The sequence below is a fragment of the Tachyglossus aculeatus genome, chromosome 2 (genome assembly GCF_015852505.1).
Source record: "Tachyglossus aculeatus isolate mTacAcu1 chromosome 2, mTacAcu1.pri, whole genome shotgun sequence".
Taxonomy (NCBI): domain Eukaryota; kingdom Metazoa; phylum Chordata; class Mammalia; order Monotremata; family Tachyglossidae; genus Tachyglossus; species Tachyglossus aculeatus.
In genome coordinates this window covers 24239538-24261164 of record NC_052067.1, presented here as the reverse complement: position 1 = coordinate 24261164, position 21627 = coordinate 24239538, and the positions used below count along the sequence as shown (strand labels likewise).

The 21627-nt window shown below is 40.1% G+C and overlaps 1 protein-coding gene across 8 annotated transcripts in view; it reads left to right on the top strand.

Annotated features, from left to right (window-relative positions):
* RBMS3 (RNA binding motif single stranded interacting protein 3) overlaps positions 1–21627 on the top strand; it is a 1223284-nt gene that overhangs the window by 1096958 nt on the left and 104699 nt on the right. For all 8 annotated transcript variants that reach the window (XM_038740837.1, XM_038740835.1, XM_038740836.1 and 5 more), the window contains one exon: positions 18867–18913. In XM_038740837.1, coding sequence (XP_038596765.1) covers positions 18867–18913 — 47 coding nt within the window. The remainder of the gene's footprint in view (positions 1–18866; positions 18914–21627) is intronic.

Sequence of the window (21627 nt, the reverse complement as noted above, 5' to 3'; positions counted from 1 at the left end):
GAAGGAAGATCCATTATGAAAATAGCATTCAATAGGGGATAGGGGAGATAAAGGAAGATGCAGGGAGTTTTGTTTTTGGTGTTCTAAGGTGGGCTAATGGGGGAAGAGGAGAGAGAATTTTTCTCAGCAAAGACCCTTAGCCTTTTCTAAGTTACCGTTAGTAGGTCTGATCTGGTCCCTGAGCCCCTTTTGTTCTATAACATATATTCTACAACTTGCTCTAAAATGTGGTGCTGTAGAATCACCTAAAGCAAATGCGAAAGCAGGTTGAAAGCTTACAATTTACTCTGTTTAGAGAGGCGTTTTTTTGCTGAATTTCAATGAAAACTCCCCAAGTATTTTTAGCACATGGACTCCGAGCGCCAGCGTGGCAGCCGTGATGACGGGAGAGGCCGCGTGAGCCTCTAAGGGGTCATTACCATTTGCTATGCCAATGACCCAAGGCCTGAGCACGCTCCTTTACAGTCTTCTTGTGTCAGGAATCTGCTGAATCAGGACAACTCAAGGAGGTTTTAGTGCCTTAGACCTTAAAGAAAACATCCCTGAAGACATATTTCTCTGGATGGGCATTAATGGTGTGAATTGGATTTCAGTTCTACTTCTTAAACAGTCTGTAAACCCATATTTGCACAGTAGATTTAATTTGCAGTTGATCATGTCAACTGGCCCCATATTTCTTGGAGATCAAATGCTAAAACAAAAAGAAAATGTGAAGTTAGGACTGACATTCTGCTGTTGTACAGAGTTCTTGAGGGTTTTGGTTCAAGGAAAGGAAAGCACCCACCTATGCTAAAACCTGGAGGTATAAAACATCTAGGTATAATAGTTAATCGAAGGACACCGAAGGCCTTCTGACCTTCTAGATTTTAATGATTTAATAATCTTTCATTTCTAAATGTGGTTTTCATAGCTACAGGCTATTGCCTGTTCCACTGACTTGTAGCAATCCAGGGTTCTCGGGGCATTTCATTAATCTATGGCCAGTTTAAACAGGTACCTGATGTATACACAGATGGAAGAAAAAGAAAGGAAAGGGAGAGCAATAAAGCACCATTAAAAATCTACATGTTCATCAAATGTTTGGGTTTTCAGATGAACTTGCAGTTTGAAGCTGTTGTGAACATATTTTGCTGTGCTTTTGGAATCAGGTAGATCAAACATCAGGGATAAGATTTTTCTACTATTTAGTGGTTATACATGGGAGTCATTCCCTTGATATATATTTTGATGTGTTTCTCATTTTTGTGTCACTACCAATCCAAATTTTATTACTTATTCGGTGTTTTTTTTGAAATGGGTTTTATTGTAGAAGTGAACTAGACACATCTGTCACTAAATGTGTTATTGTTTTTTCGATTTTCCACCATAGACTGCACACCCACTTAATGTAAACCCAAAGACGTTTCCATAAACATAAAGCAAAGTTAATTTTTGTTAAGGAAACTGTAAGAATGAGTGAAAAAAAAATGCTAAGGGTCTCACTTCTCCAGTAGCATTCCAAACTATCAATCTTGGACGGTCTGGGGTGGGATTGAGCCAAGGTGGTAATGCCAGCAACAACAGTGATTAAAGAAGATGGGCAGGGAATGTGTCTGTTTATTGTTGTGTTGTACTCTCCCAGATGCTTAGTATGGTGCTCTGCACACTGTAGACACTCAATAAATATGATTAGCTGACTGACTGAGGTAACACTACTACCCCTGCCCCTTGCTACCACTGACACCATGAAATACCGATGAGCTCGGGAATTGGACAGAAATTGCCAATTCTGGGTTGTCCGGATTAAAACTGGACAGGTGACAACTTTAGACTTTCTAGTGCAGTTTATAGTCAGATAAAAATTCAAGTCACCAGTTTAACAATAAAAAAGGTTGATGGTCAAAGCATTTGTACCTCTCAATATTTCTGTGCTACCACTCTAAATATCAGATAAGGGAACAACTCCACCTTCACTTTTGACATAAGGGTAATCCAACCTTTGAAACAGATTGTAAGAGATGACGGACATTATTTTCATGCCTTTGGTGTTGCTTGTTGTTTGATGTAATGTCTTCTCCTTTAAACAGTACCAATACTCAAAATGTCGTTGAAGACAAATCCATCATTGCTCATCATTCTTAAGTGAGGCCAAAGGGCTAGAAATCTCATTATTAATTGTGCCTGGCACATAGTAAATGCTTAAGGAATGGCATCGTTACTATTAGCGTCGAGAAGCAGCATAGCTCAGTGGAAAGAGCACGGGCTTTGGAGTCAGAGGTCATGGGTTCAAATCCTGGCTCTGCCACTTGTCAGCTGTGTGACTTTGGGCAAGTCACTTAACTTCTCTGTGCCTCAGTTACCTCATCTGTAAAATGGGGATTAAGACTGTGAGCCCCACGTGGGACAACCTGATCACCTTGTAACCTCCCCAGTGCTTAGAGCAGTGCTTTTCACATAGTAAGTGCTTAATAAATATTATTATTATTATTATTATTATTATTATTATTATTAAATATCATCTAATGGAAACAAAATTTTGATTGACCGCATCCATCTCCAGTACTGAGGAAAATTATCCAGACAATGGACACCATGCAAACTGAGCTCTGACTGGGGCCTTAGGTAAAAAAATATTTTCATCCAAAAGAGTTTCTGTAATCCAGTTGACTGTAGATTTGGAATAGACTAGTGTATACAAGTTGAGGAGGTTTTTTGTTTTTCTTATGAAGAACAAATCAATGTGACATTATACATTTTGCCACTTTCATATCTGTAGGGCTGTGTTGGCGCCGATGTAAAAGAAATGACAGTAAAATAACCTTTTCTGATGCTTTGAAGATTTCATTTCCATTGGAAACATTTAACAAGATTATCTTCATAGTCCAGAAATGAGAACGCTCTAAGTGGAAATAATGTAAAGAGGTTTACCCACAAAACCATAGACTCAGGGATTCAGGTTGCAGAGTAAATCTGAAGGAAAGTTGGAATTTGCCATATGGGGTGCACCTTAAATGTAGTAAGATTAAAGATGTTTAAGATCTTCTTGATGGAACAGAGAACAAGATTGAGGAAAACTATACAAGCATAGAATGAAATATTAAGTACATTTTAAATTGCTGTAGTCACATTAGTTTAGAATTCTCATTGAAGTACTGAACATTTAAATATTCTTAAGGTAGCCATCATCAAATTACACATTTAAAATCCATTAAAAATAATCGAACAACTCCTATCAATGATTACTACCTATATTACTTGGAAACCAAGATAATCTTGTTTAATTTGCCCCCTCCAAAAAGTAACTGGTTCATGATGCAAAAAGTATTTTTTTTTACAAAATCAGACTTAACAATATTAAAGTATTGTTCAACCTAGATATTGTTATTTTTAAACATGAGTACTATTACAATTTGGAAAATTTTCCATTTTATGTATCCAGTTACTTTCACTGAAATCGTCATTGTTGTTTCTTCTCTATCACTTTTATCATATCTCAGATCGCTGATAAATCACAGAGTGTCCTGGGAGGGCCAACCTTTACCCTGTCTTCAACAGGCATAGGGAGGGGGGACAAGAAGGAAACCCAGGTTTTCACAGGTCTTTTTCCTTCTACATTTATGGTGTCATTTCAGAGATTTGTCCCTCACATGGTGATCCAATGGGTAAAACCCTTGAGAAGTGACTTTAAATTACTTATCTCCCTCTCATTGTCACAATTTCTTCATCTTCCCATCTGTTCTTAGCATTTCAGTGCAGTGCTTTGCTAAGTCATATTTGAATCCAGGACCTCACGATATCCTAGTGGATAGACACGAGTTCCAGGAGTCATAAAGAACTGGTCTCTAACCCCAGCTCTGCCACTTGTCTTCTGGGTGACCTTGGGCAAGTCACTTACCCATGTTACCTCATCTGTAAGATGGGGATTAAGGCTGTGGTCCCCATGTGGGACATGACCTGTAACCAAACAGACTAGCCTGTTTCTAGAACAGTGCTTGGCACATAGTAAGTGCTTAACGAATACTAACGGAGAAAGTGTGTTTGGGAGCATTGCCTCTTCTGCCCCACACTTTCAAATTCTCCAACTGTTCCCCTGTCCCATCTGTTTCCAGCCATCTTCCTTGGGTCCTTTGAAGTACCAGTGGCAGGTCTTTTAAGTGCAGGTGGCAATTTTGAGAGAGAAAAGCAGAAGGAACAGAAAAGGATATCACAGGCACCTCACTTACAAAACTGTGATGTCTCTCTCTCTCTCTCTCCCCCCCAAGTTTTCCTCCTTTCTTATCTTTGTAGCTGCAGCAACTAAGACTGTAAAGATGGGGCTCTTGCAATTTGAAAGCCCTTTGAAGCTCAGAATCCCAGGCTTGACAAAGCAGGCATTTCAAAGGGTCCTCCGAGTCTCCAAGGGTCCGGAGAGAGGCAAACTCTGGAGAGGTAACAAGAAGTTGGCAAGATGGAAGCTGGAGAAAGGGAAGAAAAGCAAAGAAAAATCTTTTGATAATTCCTTAAAACTTTGTTCCAAGATCCACCCTTGATTTTGGGAGTGTGAAAGAGTCAAATCCTTGGTGTGATCTCAGTCAGTTGATACATTTTTATAGTGTTAACATACCGAGTTGGGATTCCCACCTGCAAACTAGATCATAATCAGGATATTTTCATTCCTGAAATGAACATGTTTTGTTGGTTGACCAAAATCCCTATGGAGATCCATAGTTTTATTTCATTTCTAGATATGTCTATCTTTTTTTCTTGTCCAGTCATTTTCTATTCAATTCCAGCTGGGTATTCAGAGAAGAGAGAAAAGATAGAAAAAATATTTGGGAGAAACTTACTACCTTACTAGAATATTCATATAGAGGGGTCACGGTTGCTAAACGTAGCTGGTTCCAAGCTCCCTCACTTCCCATCCCTACCAGCTAAAGACATTTTGTAATGATTAGTAAGTCTGTTCTGAGCACATTTATAATTCAGACATAGATTTCCATTTAGGCTTCCAAGGAGACAGATAGTACTTAGCTGTGCATGATAACCCTCAGTGTACAGAACTGATGCATTGTACATCTCGGCAAGTGATTACTCATCTGGTCAAGAGATAATTTCCAGCCGTTTTCAAGCGTGCACATGGGCATATGCATCTTCCCCTCATAATTTTCTATTTTCCTTCAGTTTTCTTGACCTTCCTAGGTGTATAAGGTTTCAGGATTTGGAGGGCTAATGGGAAACTTTTGTTTTAAGAATAGATTGCTTTATTAAGAAACCAAGAGTCCTATTTATCAGGCAAAAGGGAAGCAATGAAAGCCTTTAAAAAAATCAGGATTAATGACCTAAAGTAGAGAGTAGGAGTTCAAAAATGCATTAGAATGTAAAACCAGAAATCTGTGGACTTTGCCCTAATTGCATTCCAAGTGGTTGCCATTGATAAAGGCCCAGTCGGCTTCCAGATTAATTGAAGCAGGAGGAACCTTGGCCCCAAAACTTTGTTAAAGTAAAACTAAACCTGAGACTTGGAAAATAAGTTTTGGGATTTTTTTTCCCCTTCTGACCAAAATTTCCATCTCTTTTTCTTGCATCTTTGCAAGTTTGGGTCTTAAATTTAAAGTATAATAATCACAAGATCTGAGGCATTTGACCCAATAACATATCGTTTTGAAAGGATTTATTTTTCTGGTGAAACATACCAGATCTTTGTAGTTCTAAGTAGCCCAGACAGTTTAACTGAGATTCAGATGTGCATTTACACTACTGGTTGCGTACATAAAGTCAAGCTCTAGTCCCTCTCAAAGCTACTCAACATGCAGTGTGGCTCAGTGGATAGAGCACGGGCCTGGAGTCAGAGAACTTGGGTTCTAATCCCAGCTCTGCCACTTGTCTGCTGTGTGACCTTGGAAAAGTCACTTCACTTCTCTGGGCCTCAGCTCACTCACCTGCAAAATGGGGATTAAGACTGTGAATCCCATGTGGGACAGGGGCTCTGTCCAACCCACTTTGCTTATTTCTACCTCAGCACCTAGTACAGTGCCTGGCACATAGTAAGCACATAAATACCACAGTTATTATTATTACTATTATTATTATTAATAGCCCTGGTGCTTTTGTAGAATAACACACACCTCCTTCTGTTGTGTCCCCATTATTTTATTTCCTCCATAACTCTTCAGAATTTTCATTTCAAAATTGAAATTTAATTAGTATGTTTCTATTAGAAAGCCTCCTTATCTTCATGTTCACACTTTACAGAAATGAGCATCCTCATTCCCTTTGTTTCCAGACATACACTCAAAAATCTTCTCAATTGCACCATTTTGGCTTCCTTAACACAAAATGTTGCATTCCTATTCCAGAAGAGAATTTAATACTGGGGCTTGCTTCATCTTAATTAGTTCAAAAATGAGGGAAAGATTTCTGCCAAGGTAATTTAATTGCTAAATCCATGGCTTATTACTACACACTATATCAGCCCAATCAGTCGCTCATGTCCACACCAAATTTGACCATAGACAGTGTAGCCTAGTGGAAAGAACACAGTACTGGGAGTCAGGAGAACCAGATTCTAACTCTACTTTTCCACTTTCCCAATGGGTGACCTTGAGCAAATCATATATTCTGTGCCTCTGGTTCCTTATCTGTAAAATGGGGATAAAATATCTGTTCTCCTTCTTAAACTATTGACTCCATATGAGGCCAGAACTCTGTCCAATCTGATTACCTTTCCACTTTTCCAGTGCTTGGCCCTTAATAAGCACTTAATAAATGCCGTCATTATTCATTATCATTGTACTTCCCAAGTGCTTAGTACAGTGCTCTGCACGCAGTAAGCGCTCAATAAATACGATTGATGATGACGATGATTATCATTACGTATGCTGAGATGGAGACACCAAAACTGCCTATTGATTTCAAAGATGACACTACTGATGAGTGTGGCTGAAAGACCAATGGGTGACAGACATTCCCTCATTGTTTACAAGTCAGAATTGAGTCTTGCTGTTCTAGTGGGGTTTTGCCCCAACAACCTATCACTAATAATAATTATGGTATTTGTTACGCGCTTACTATGTGCCGGGCACTGTGCTAAGCACTGCGGTGGATACAAGCAAATCGGGTTGGACACAATCCGCATAGGGTTCACAGTCTTCATCCCCATTTTACAGATGAGGTAACTGAGGCACAGAGGCAGTGAAGTGACTTGCCCAAGGTCACACAGCAGACAAATGGCGGAGCTGGGATTAGAACCCATGACCTTCAGACTCCATGGCCCATGCTCTATCCATTATACCGTACTGCTTCTCTGTGAAGTATTTTTCAGAGAGAGCAAGATTTTTCCCAGTTACAGCTGCTGGGCTGGTCTTCTAGCTTCAGTGGTCTAGCACCAGTCCGAAGTTGGGTTACACTACTCTCCTTCCCATCTCACCAGCCCGCAACCTTGGTGTCATCCTCGACTCTGCTCTCTCATTCACCCCTCACATCCAATCTGTCACCAAAACCTGCCAGTCTCACCTCCGCAACATCGCCAAGATCCACCCTTTCCTCTCCATCCAAACCACTACCCTGCTGGTTCAGTCTCTCATCATATCCTGACTGGATTATTGCATCAGCCTCCTCTCTGATCTCCCAACCTCCTGTCTCTCCCCAGTTCAGTCTATACTTCACGCCGCTGCGCAGATCATCTTTGTGCAGAAACGCTCTGGGCATGTTACTCCCGTCCTCAAAAATATCCAGTGGCCACCAGTCAACCTACGCATCAAGCAAAAACTCCTCAGTCTTGGCTTCAAAGCTCTCCAACACATCACCCCCTCCTACCTCACCTCCCTTCTCTCCTTCTCCAGCCCAGCCCACACCCTCTGCTCCTCTGCTGCTAACCTCCTCACTGTGCCTCGTTCTCCCCTGTCCCGCCATCGACCCCTGGCCCATGTTCTCCCCCTGGCCTGGAATGCCCTCCCTCTGCGCATCCGCCAAGCTAGCTCTCTTCCTCCCTTCAAAGCCTTACTGAGAGCTCACCTCCTCCAGGAGGCCTTCCCAGACTGAGCCCCCTTATTCCTCTCCTCCTCCCCATCCCCCTCCTACCCTACCTCCTTCCCCTCCCCACAGCAATTGTATATATTTGTACAGATTTATTACTCTATTTTACTTGTACATATTTACTATTCTATTTATCTTGCCAATGATGCCCATCTAGCTTTGCTTCTATTTATTCTGATGACTTGACACCTGACCACGTGTTTTGTTTTGTTGTCTGTCTCCCCCGTCTAGACTGTGAGCCCGTTGTTGGGTAGGGACCGTCTCTATATGTTGCCAACTTGTACTTCCCAAGCGCTTAGTCCAGTGCTCTGCACACAGTAAGTGCTCAATAAATACGATTGAATGAATGAATGAATGAGTTGTTTTGAGGTGATGCTTCATCACGTCATTCCCCAGGCAGCAACTATGATCCCTTCTCTTCATTTATCCCACCTAGGGAAGTGCTGTTGGGATCTTGGCTTCAGTGGTATGAGCTGAGTGTATCCAGGGACCTCGTTCTTTGAAAACTTGTTCTGCCATGTGATCTTGACTGCTTTTTAAGAGATGCTGATAAAACTTCTTTAGGGGTAGACGTCTCATCTGCAGTACGTTCTGGAATGTATTATATTGCGTACAGTACAACTCTACTGTACAACATTGCACTCTCCCACACAATACCGTGCTCTAAACACAGAAAGTTTTAAATAAATACCACCGATTGATTGGGTCTCTTGTCGATATAGAAAGTTGGAAACCAATTTGGTGGAGAGTTTGTTGGCCCTTTTTGCCTTGCAGCCTTCCAGGTGCCGTGCTGGCGCAAAACAAAGTAGTTTTCAAAGAAAATCAAGTCATGAGTGTGTTATTAAAATTTGAAAAAGTTACAAACACTAAAAAAGCTGCCTATCCTTTCATGAGCAAATACTAATATTAAATATGTACCGATAATGAAAGCTCTTTGAGCTTTTTGTTGCTTCCCTTAAAATGGTGCATCCATGAATGAGCGCAAAACGATGTAGTTTTCAAAGAAAATCAAGTCATGAGTGTGCTATTAAAATTTGAAAAAGTTACAAACACTAAAAAAGCTGCCTATTCTTTCATGAGCAAATAGTAATATTAAATATGTACCTATAATGAAAGATCTTTGAGCTCTTCATTGCCTCCCTTAAAATAGTGTGTCTGTGAAAGAGCACAAAACAAAGTAGTTTTCAAAGAAAATCAAGTCATGAGTGTGTTATTAAAATTTGAAAAAGTTACAAACACTAACAAAAGCTGCCTATCCTTTCATGAGGAATTACTAATGTTAACTATATACAAATAATGAAAGATCCTTGAGTTTAATGTTGGATATATATATAAATATGGTTCTTGATTTTCAAGATGTTATTTTCACATTCTATTCAGCATAAAGGCATCTTAGGCTCATAAGCCAGAAATCAACCATTATGTAGTGCTCAAGTGTAATGAGCTTGTAATCATGTTCTTCAGTCAAAATATTGCAGAAGGAGTGAAAAAAATGTGTTTAAGTGAAGGTAATCTTTGTAGCTTTTTCTCCATGGGAGGGTCCTGCAATAAACACCGGCATGAATATCCAATAGCATTTGAAGAAAACCATCATAACGTATCGTGGCAGTAGATGAATAGCAGTAGAAAGGTCTTGAGATGTTATTTGATCCAGTATCTCCCTCTAGGCAAGTGAATGATGAAACCTTCATGAACTCATTGTAATTCTTTTATATGCATTCTCTGCAGATGAAGACGACCCCATGACTTCCATTGATAATCTTTTTGAGGGATTTTTTAACCACTATGAGCAAGATACTATTCATTATATTTAACTGAAATGTTCTTGTATTAAACCAAGCATATTTTCTCCTCTTTATCTCATTCATTCATTCAATCATATATATTGAGTGCTAACTGTGTGCAAAGCACTGTAATAATAATGATAATGATGATATTTGTTAAGCATTTACTATGTGCCAAGCACTGTTCTAAGTGCTGGGGGAGATACAAGGTAATTAGGCTGTCCCACATGGGGCCCACAGCCTTAATCTCCATTTTACAGATGAGGTAACTGAGGCACAGAGAAGTTAAGTGACTTGCCCAAGGTCACAAAGCTGACAAGTGGCAGAGCAGGGATTAGCACCCGTGACCCGTGCTCTTTCTACTGAGGCGTGCTGCTTCTCTGGACTAAGCTCCTGTGTGGTTTGGGCATAAAGACCAATTGTATCAGCATCCTCTTCATAAAACCACTTCAGAAACCTATGTAGTGATGATGGTTATGTTTTTGTGGGTAAATCACCCCAATTCCTTTAACCTTTCCTCATAGAATCTATTTCCTTGTGTCTGTTGATGCATTCATAAGCAATAGAAGGATGACAAAGAGGGCAATGGTTCTTTCAAGCATCTTATTACCTCTGTTTGAGACAAAGTCCTTAGTTGGGTGGGCTATAGATCTGACTCAGGAATGGCACTGCACATTTTCTAACCCTATTCTAGTTTTAAAAAAAAGAGAGATAATCGTCTGCTTTTCAATAGTCATCAAGGGGATAACATTTCCAGTAGTCCTCTTTTGCCTTATATAAGTGAAGAAAGTAATTGCACCTCTTTCCTGGTTTTAGCTTTTCTAATCATGGTTTTTATTTTCATAGTTTAGTTACTTCTTTATATCCTTCTTTATTGTTCTGGCCTAATTTTGCCTTTTGTCTTCCCCGCGTATTCATCATGAGTGTTCAGTTCTAAATTAAACAAACTTGCATTTTGGTCATCTGAAGATAAAATTCTGTGGAACAAGCTACTTTTCTTAAATGCCATTACTCTCTAGATTTTCTTTTCTTTCTATCAACATTTGGTTAAAAAATTTTTCTACATTTCATTTATTTATCTTACTGATTTCTCCCTTTTTTTAGGTTCTTGAATAAACTACATTGAGGATTCTCCTGATTATTTCCTCAACTCCTTTGATTCAGGCACAAACATTTTCTGTTTGTCTTTTCTGTTACCTTTGATGCACCTTAGAATTTCTTGTCTGCTCTGACTTTCTGAGTGATCTTGGGCAAATGATTGGCCATCTCTCAGCTTAATTTTCCGTGTTTGCATATGAATGATAGTATTTTGGGATTCCCTGAGAGGTTTGTGTGAGGAATGATCAGTGAAAGATGACAGTAAGTATCATGTCTATGAAAATGTGTTTCCCATTGAAATCCCATGATGTTTTCCAGACCTGAGGGAAGGAAAGGGTCTAAGCAGAGAAAGAATATGTGGAGAAAGAGCTTCACTAAATAATTATAGTATAGATATGATATATTAGATATGATATATTTCAAGGCCCTGCTGAGAGCTCACCTCCTCCAGGAGGCCTTCCCAGACTGAGCCCCTTCTTTCCTCTCCCCCTCGTCCCCCTCTCCATCCCCCCGTCTTACCTCCTTCCCTTCCCCATAGCACCTGTATATATGTATATATGGTTGTACATATTTATTACTCTATTTATTTATTTATTTATTTATTTTACTTGTACATTTCTATCCTACTTATTTTATTTTGTTGGTATGTTTGGTTCTGTTCTCTGTCTCCCCCTTTTAGACTGTGAGCCCACTGTTGGGTAGGGACTGTCTCTATGTGATGCCAATTTGTACTTCCCAAGCGCTTAGTACAGTGCTCTGCACATAGTAAGCGCTCAATAAATACGATTGATTGATTGATTGATTGATATTATGTAATTCTACATATTTTCACAAAATATGATATAATGAATAGGGTTATGGTAGTTGAACACCTTTGGGTACTCAAGTTATCTGAACTGCCTTGTTCCCAGAAACATCTGAGTCAGAGGCTGAGTCTGATGTTTGGTCAAGTAATTTTTCTGGGTTATCTTTCATGTTATCATTATAAGTTTAAAGGCCAAACAAATTCCAACCGTATGTGTCTTTCACAAGCTACAAGAAGTGCCTGTTATCCAAACACATCAGCCATAATCCAGCAGTGATTGTACCCTGCCAGGCAAATTTCTAAGTCAAACATTTGGACTTGCAGCCATGTACAATGACCACTAAAGGAGGACTGCTAATTCGCTAAGTAAATTGTCCTGGATCCAGCCTGTGGGAGGAATTAGGTTCCATGCCACAGACACCAAGATAATCTGCCCTTACATCTTTTTAAGGCTGTAACTTAATTTTAAAAATTTTAACTTAAGTTTTTTCATTGCCTAAGTGCTTACTATTTGCCACTAAGAGCTGAAGTAGATATAAGTTTTTCAGGTTGGACACAGTCCAAATCCCACTTGGGCCTCACAGTCCTCAATTTACAGATGAGATAAGTGAGGCACGGAGAAGTTAAGTAACTTCCCCAAGGTGGAGGAGTAAGGATTAGAACCTAGGGCCTCTGATTTCCAGGCCCATCCTTTTTCCACTGGTCCATGCTGCGTCATCCTAGGAGATAACCATCTTAAATAGATCACATCACTGTATCAGCATCAATATAAAAAGCCACCCAGCTACAGTCGCCGACAGATAAACACATCGAAAGAAGTAAAGCATTAGTTGGATCATTTCAGCTGCCTAGAAAGGAAAGCTACCTCCACAGCAACCAGTTTCGAAGCTGTGTTTGTGGAAATTTTACATGTATCTTGTAATGCCACTGGTATCATCATGATATCCTCCTTTTTAAAAAATAAAGGTATTTCATTCAGTTCATTCATTCAGTTGTATTTATTGAGCACTTACTGTGTGCAGAGCACTAGATTAAGCACTTGGAGGAGTACAATATAATGATAAACGGACACATTTCCAACCCACAGTGAGCTTACAGTCTTGAGGCAATGTTTGTGATATTTGTTAAGTGCTTACAATTGTTAAGTGCTTATTGTGTGTCAGGCATTATATTAAGCACTGGGGTAGATAAGCAATAATCAAGTTGGACACAATTCCTGTCCCACATTGGGCTCACAGGTTTTATCCTCATTTTACAGATGAGGTAATTGAGGTAACTGAGGCACAGAGAAAGTAAGTGATTTGCCCAGGTTCTCACAGCAGACATGTGGCAGGCCAGGTCTGCTGGCCCCCAGGCCTGTATTCTTTCCACTATCATATCTAACTACTCCATTACCGAATCTACCATACTTTCCCAAGTGCTTAGTTCAGTGCTGTGCACACAATAAGTGCTCAATAAATATCATTGATTGATTAGAACACCTACTGAAAGTGGAGACACAAGAACAGAAATCCCTTCAAATAATAATTTTTAACTCAACAGAGAAAGAGATCAATGACCATACATTAATTCTCCTTCAAATGTAGGGTGTCGCTTAAATGAAAGATCAGCTCCACTGGCCTGGTACCCGGAAGCACGCTCCAATGGCCGTGGATTCCACTCCCCAAACTTGAGGAAAGCTTCATCTAAGCTTTTCCAAATGGATATCTTGACTCAGAGAAGTCACAGAGGAGTTTCAGTGATGTTGACTATCACAGAACATTTCTTCTTAAAACGATGGCAATGGAAAACAATAAGTAAATCATGTACCTATCTTGTCTTCAGGTATTCACTAGGAAATGATTCTTAAGTTCTCCTCAAAATCTGTAGTCTTGCTTGTAGACTGATAGGACAGAGCAGAGCACAGGCTTGGAAGTCAGAGGTTGTGGGTTCTAATCCTGACTCTCCCACTTGTCAGATGTGAGACTTTGGGCTATTCACTTAAATTCTCTATGCTTCAGTTACCTCATCTGTAAAATGGGGATTAAGACTGTGAGCCCCATGTGGGACAACCTGATTACCTTCTATCTACCCCAGTGCTTAGAGCTGTGCTTGGCACATAGTAAGCACTTAATCAATCAATCAATCAATCAATCATATTTATTGAGCGCTTTCTGTGCGCAGAGCACTGTACTAAGAGCTTGGGAAGTACAAGTTGGCAACATATAGAGACAGTCCCTACCCAACAGTGGGCTCACAGTCTAGAAGGGGGAGACAGAGAACAAAACAAAACATATGAACAAAATAAAATAAATGGAATAGATATGTACAAGTAGAATAAATAAATAGAGTAATAAATACGAACAAGCTTAGAAAATACCATTATTACTATTAGTATTATTAGTATTATTATTCACTAATACTCTACAGTAGAAACCATGTTAATCAAAAGTAAGCAATGGAGGATAAGGGCCCACTGTTCCTGTTTCCCTGAAAGTTCTCAAAAATCTTCAGGTGAGTTTCTTTGGTCATCACTAGAAAGTCCACTGAATTAACAAAGTGAGGCGAAACGAGAGTGAGTTTGTGTAGGGATGACTGGGATGAGATTCTTTGACAAATATGAGAAATACCTAAAAAACTTCTTGGGCCTGTAGCAAACCTTTCATGGTTCAAAGATAATTTGGATAGGGGTTTTATTACAGTCCTCTAGACTTGTAAGCCTCCTTTTAACTGTAAACTTATTGTAGGCAAGGAATGCATCATCCAACTTTGTTAGACTGTACTGTCCCCAGCTCTTAGTACAGTGCTCTGCACACACTAAATGCTTAATGAAGGTGTTTGATAGACTATTTAAATCTTTTTCACTTTAGCTCTCAGATTGTGGCAAGATCTGAAAGTGCCAAAATAAAATGGGAGGCGTAGTAATGTGAAGTTCCTTTGCCAATACTACATACTTCACAGATGAGAGAAGCTCTTTGGCTTAGTGGAAACAGCACGGGCTTGGAAGTCAAAGGTCATGGGTTCTAATCCTGGCTCTGCCACTTGTCAGCTTTGCGACTTTGGGCAAGTCACTTAACTTCTCTGTGCCTCAGTTATCTCATCCGTAAAATGGGGATTAAAGCTGTGAGTCCCACGTGGGACAACCTGATAATCTTGTATCTACCCCAGCACTCAGAACAGTGCTTGGCTCATAGTAAGCACTTAACAAATACCGTCACTATTATTATTAGTTTGGCAACTATAGGTTAGTTCCCAGTGCTAAATGGCTATGGATTTGAGACTGCAGCCTGATGTGTAAAGCACATATTTAGATGCATGTGTTTATAATTAGATATGTAATGTACATTTTTCACCAAATATATTTTCCCTTTATTGAATTCAGAGTCATTTTGTATATCCAGTATGGAGAATGCTACCCAGCTTCATGGTGAAAACTTGTTCATATTTCTCTTATAAATTTATTCCACTCACCTTTAACTTCAGCCCAAATCTTTCTAAGTTTTATTCAACCCAAATTTTCTTTTCTATCAGAGATTGAGCAAGACCTGATTTACTGTTCTACAGATATGAAACAACAAAGCAAATGCACTAGTTCTGCTTTTAAATCAATTGGAGACTTTTATGCATAGACAAATTTAACTGAACTCACAACATTGAAAACAGTTGTAATGTTAGCCCTTACTAAAAACAGGCCTTGTCTAAAGAAAATGACTCAGCGGATTAAAAGTCATTTTTGTAAATGTATAATATGACATTTCCCCTTGAATTTGAGTGATTTTACTCTTTACCTGACTGGAGTTTGTAAACACACTGTGATGTGTGATACTTACATAGCAGTGGTTTATGGCAGTAGTTGAATGTAGAGATGGATAGTATTATACAGGGTTTTAAAATAGATTTGCCCTTTTCTATGGGTGGAAAAACAAAAGGGAATTAAACACAAAATACCACTGAAAGAATGTTAAAGTTACAAATTAAAATTAAAGTCACATACAAGTGATGCGTGGTATTACTCATAATCTGGAAAAGTAAATAAGGCATCAAACATGAAGTTATAAATCCCATCATGAGTCCAAGGCCTTGTCCTTCAAATATAAACTGATGACTTGTCTTTGATCTAGATTGCTCTCTCGATCTTATTATTGTTACACCTTTCTATCAACTATTTGATCCCATTATTTCAAGACCATTTAAAACTCAGTTAAAAATTTACCAGCCTACTACATTTATTTTATTTTTTTTTCATTTTAAAGGCATTCATTGGTAGCAAAATAAGTGAAATGCATATTCTTTATTCCTTGGGGGTAGTAGTTCTCTCAACCAATCAGTCAATGAATGTGGCACATAGTAAGGCTTTACAAATACCACTATTATCATTAACATTGATTATTATTATTATTATTTACGGTATTTAAAGATCATAGACAGTAAACTCATTGCGAGCAGGGAAATTATCTACCAACTCTTTATATTGAACTCTCCCATTAGTACAGCGCTCAGCACACAGTGGGGTACTCAGTAAATACGATTGATTGAGCTTTTACTGTGTGCAGAGCACTGTACTAAGCGCTTGGGAGATTACAACATCCTCTTCTTCTTTCTTTCAGCATATCATAAAAATAACATCCTTATCTAACCCTATTGTTATCTGAGCACGTTTCTCAACTTGCTAGAGCTACTATTAGCCATTTCATTTGTAAACTCCTCGAGAACAAGGATCGAGTTTTCACTTCTGTTGTAAACTGTCACAGTATTCAACATTTTCTGGATACCATAGGCTTCCAAGGAAACGTGAATGATGATGAAGTGTGCACTAGGCACTAGAGGTAGACGGGAGGAGAATTTATTGGACAAAGACTGCAAATGAGCACTGTAATAAGTAAACCCTTTCATGGTGGAGTAGCAGAAGATTGCTTTTGAATAGGAGAGAAGGCAACCGGAGTCTTGAAATTCCTCCTGCGACAAATTGTTTTTTCCAATTCCATAACTTTCACTATAAACACTTTTCTTTGCAGAGTTCCAAGAACACCAGTCAGACTGTTATTTGAACGTGTTTCATATGCTCTCAGCTTCGAAGAGCTTTTGCGGCCTGAGTATTAGCAAGCCGTGGTGGGGAGTCATTTCTTTCACAATTTTTAGACCGTTGTATGTTCTTGGGCGCGACTTCACTCGGTTACAGATCTGATGATAATCAGTTGGTGGAATAGATAATATCGTCGACATGAAATCCTAAACTCCTTACACTGTGTGACCTGTACTAGGACTGAAGTCCATGAGCAGAGATCTGAGCTGGGCTGGGCCGTTTGCCACATGCTGTAATGTCGCCAGACAATTTTCACTTCATTACTCTGCTGTCAGAGAAGCCCACCAAACCCAAATGGAAGGCCACCCTCAACCACTTGGAAAAAAAAAACAAAAACCAAGCACCAAAGCTGTTTTTCCCTCTTTAATTCTTTCCATTATTCTTCCTCTGTCCCTAAAAAAGTCCCCCTTAGCTGATTCAATCTTCCTGGAAAATATTTTTTTTAATCAAATAAAACTTTCATGTTTTGTTTTTTTCCCATTTTTTTCAAGTACATTATTTTATGGTTCTGTGGGCTCCTTGAAAATGAAGTCCTCTGTCAGGCAGCAGCGGTGAGAGCTTTCCCAACCCTGCCCATGAATGTGTATCCATCCTGATCTGGGAGGTGCCCCCCTCTAGAGCTGAGAGAACCATTCAGTATCCACTTTCATTCAGACCCTTGTCCTCTTTGCTGAGACTGCAAATGGAGTGGTCTAGAGTGGTTGTTCCTATTCTTACAAACAGGTTGAAGTCTACCTTCTCATCTCACACATGCCCTTGAATGGCCCTTGAATGTAGAGGTGAAAAAGCTCACTATCCATCATTCACCCTCCTGAAGCCTACCATGCTCTTAAAATAAGCATTTCTGATGTTTAACATTTTAGTGGCAAGTGATTTTGACTTTCCTCCAAACCACGATTTGCGTTGCATTTTTCTCAATCAATCAGTAGTACTTATTGAGTGTTTACCATGTGCAAAGCACTGTACTAAGCTCTTGGGAGAGTACATTATAACAGAGTTGGTAAACACGTTCCCTGCCCATAGTGAACTTACAGACTAGAGGGGGAGACAGACATTAATATAAATAATGACAGATATGTACCTAAGTGCTATGGGGTTGAGAGAGGGGTGAGACAAGAGAAATAAGTGTGCGGTTGATGCAGAATGGGGTGGGAGAAGAGGAAATGAGGGCTTAGTTGGGGAAGGCCTCTTGAAGGAGATGTATTTTTATTAAGATTTTGAAGGTAGGAAGCGTGAATGTCTGTCGGCTATGAAGAGGTAGGTCGTTCCAGGTCAGGACGCGGGCAAGAAGTCGGTGGCGAGATTGACAAGATCAAGGTACAGTGAGTAGTTTGGGATTAACAGAGCAAAGTTTGTGGGCTGGGTTGTAGAAGGAAATCAAGGAAGTAAGGTAGGAAGGGGTAAAGTGATTGAGTGCTTTAAAGCCGACGGTACGGAGTTTCTATATGAGGTGGAAGTGGATGGGCAGCCACTGGAGGTTCTCGAGGAGTGGGGAAACATAGACTGAAAGTTTTTATAGAAAAATGGAGTAGATTGAAGTATGGGCCAGAGGACGGAGAGACAGGAGCCAGGGAGGTTAGCAAGGAGGCTCGTGCAGCATTGAAGGTGGGATAGGATAACATGGAAGTAGTGTGGATGAAGAGGAAAAGGTTTTGAAGGTTGAACATGCAGGATTTGGTGGTAGACTGAATATGTAGGTTGAATGAGAGAGATATTTGAGGATAATGCCAAAGTTAAGGGCTTGTGAGACAGGGAGCATTGTGGCGCTCTCTCCAGAGACAGGAAAACTTCCCAGATAAGCACAGGAAAGGTGCCATGGACAACACACAGAAACTGCAAGGACCATAGATTAGGCAAGGACTCATTTCTGAGGGAGAAAACAAAATCTACACCGTACTATTCCTTGGCTTAGCTCACGCTTATTGTTAGATACGCTCACATTATTTAAAGCAGAATCATTGGTTTTAGCAGTAAGGGGAGGAGGATGCTTCAGAGAGGAGGTAATATTTAATCACTGTGGCAGAGAAATACTTGGAGTATTTCAGTAGAGTATTTGTAGAGCCTTTTTATGCACTGCAATTAGAGTAACAATCCATTTTTCTTTCTCCCTTCCAACTTCATGTAGGCCGGCATGGCTTTGACCTATGACCCTACAGCTGCTATACAGAATGGGTAAGTCATAAATATTTTGTACTTTAAAAATGACTGAAAACCAATTTTTTTTAATTGTTGCGTTCTTGAATTAGTACTGGAAGCAAATTCAATACAAAAAACTTCCTAATGGATCCAGATCTGACATTTTCTATGGTTGTAAACTCCATTATTTTGACATCTCCTTTGACTTCCAAACCTCCAAAACTAGTTCTCTTTTATTTTTTATCTGTTAAAAGAATCACTGAAGCTTGGGGTGAGGTTTGTGGATAATGTCACCACAGAGGGGCACGGATTTTCTGTATGTTGGACTTGAGTTCCATTTGCTATTGGTTGGTTGCCCCTAATGAGGATACCAAGTGCTCTGTCCCTCAATTCTCTTGAGAATGGAGAAAAACTTTCCCTTGGGACTTTCCACCAACTGGGGCAGGGGAGAGAGACAGAGAGAATGAAGGGGGAGGTGAAGCTAGTTGTGGATGTAATAATAATAACAATTATGGTATTTGTTAAGCACTTACTATGTGCCAAGCACTGTTCTAAGTGCTGGGGGTAGATACAAAGTAATCAGGTTGTCCTGTGTGGGGTTCACAGTCTCCATCCTCATTTCACTTCATTCATTCAATAGTATTTATTGAGCGCTTACTGTGTGCAGAGCACTGTATTAAGCACTTGGGAAGTACAAGTTGGCAACATATAGAGACGGTCCCTACCCAACAGCGGGCTCTCAGTGTAGAAGGGGGAGACAGACAACAAAACATATTAACAAAATAAAATAAATAGAATAGTAAATATGTAGAAGTAAAATAAATAGAGTAATAAATCTGTACAAACATATATACATATATACAGGTGCTGTGGGGAGGGGAAGGAGGTAAGGCGGGGGGGAGGAGGGGGAGAGGAAGGAGGGGGCTCAGTCTGGGAAGGCCTCCTGGAGGAGGTGAGCTTTCAGTAGGGCTTTGAAGGGAGGAAGAGAGCTAGCTTGGCGGATGTGCGGAGGGAGGGCATTCCAGGCCAGGGGGAGGATGTGGGCAGGGGGTCGACGGCAGGACAAGCGAGAACGAGGTACGGTGAGGAGATTAGCGGCAGAGGAGCGGAGGGTGCGGGCTGAGCTGTAGAAGGAGAGAAGGGAGGTGAGGTAGGAGGGGGCGAGGTTACTGATGAGCCACAGAGAAGTTAAGTGACTTGTCCAAGGTCACACAGCAGAAAAGTGACAGAGCCGGGATTAAAAACCATGTCCTCTGATTCCCAAACCCTTGTTCTTGCCACTAGGCCATATGCATGGTTACTTTCTGTTTTAGAAGAGCTGTCTGGCCTTGTGGAAAGAGTACAATCCAGGGTATCAGAAGATTTGTGGTCTAATCCTGGCTCTACCAGTTGCCTGATGTGTGACCTTGGGCAGGACATTGATCTTTTCTGGGCCTCAAGTTTCTTCATCTTTAAAATGGGGATTCAATACCTGTTCTCCCTCCTACTTAGACTGTGAGCCCCACGTGGGATGGGGAATGTGTCAAGCCTTATAAACTTGTGTCAACCCATTGCTTAGAGCAGTGCTTGACACATAACACCTTAATGATAATAAGGTGAAACTCAATCATCTTTACATAAGTTACCTCTTCAGGAAACCAAAGAAAGTTATGGTTCGCCCAGACAAATGCGTAGTGAATGACGGACTAAACTCCAGAGTTCTCTAAGCTCTGTGTGGCAAGGAGTGTGTCTAGCACCTGTGTTGTATTCAACTCTCCCAAGCACTTAATAGAGTGCTCTGCACACAGTAAGTGCTCAGGAAATAACTATCAATTAATTGATGACTAATTTTAGCTGACTCTAGGTTCAGACTTAAAACAGGAAATCGGACTTTCCAAGATTCTCAACTGGCAATGAGAGATCGCAAACTCTGGGCCAAAGGACATTTCTTGGACAATCCTTTAAGGATGACAGAGTTCACCTGACACACCACAATATCCTGCCATTTCTTCTAAATTATTTGTTTCATTTTAACGGAAAGCCTGTCAAGGCAATCTGCAAGCAATATCAAGATCAACTGTTATAAGCCTCAGGACTTTCAACTAAATGATGACCATTTACAGGAAACCTGATACATGTCAATTACAAGAACATTCTGTCCTTTGAATAACTTGGGTCCTTTCTTCTTCCTTGTCTAACTTCATGCCATTATTTTGATGGTGTCACGAAGTAGCATTTTTTCCATTTAAGTATAATTCAGATAGTAAAGTGCTAATGATGTTGTTTATATGGAGCATTTAATCACAGTGCCAATAAACTGTAACATTATATATTTCACCTTGCTGAGTATACTTACCCCCCCGGAGACCTCATCTGCTTTCACTAGTACCTCTATATGGATGATGCCCAAATCTACCTCACTAGCCCCAATATCTTTCCTACTCTGCAATATCACATCCCCTCCTTCTTCCAAAACATTTTTATGTGGATGTCTAAGCCCAACATACCCAAAACTGAACACTTCATCTTCCTTATCAAACCCTCTCTTCCTCCTAACTTGCCCATCACTGTTGGCAACACCAATAATAACGGTGCTATTTGTTAAGCACTTATTTGGTGCCAAGCTCTGTATTAGCACTGTATTCAGCACTGCGGTAGATACAAGATAATCAGGCCGGATACAGGCCCTGTCCCTCATTGAACTCACCATCCAAGTGGGAGGGAGAAGAGGTATTTAATCCCCATTTTATAGATGAGGAAACTGAGTCCTG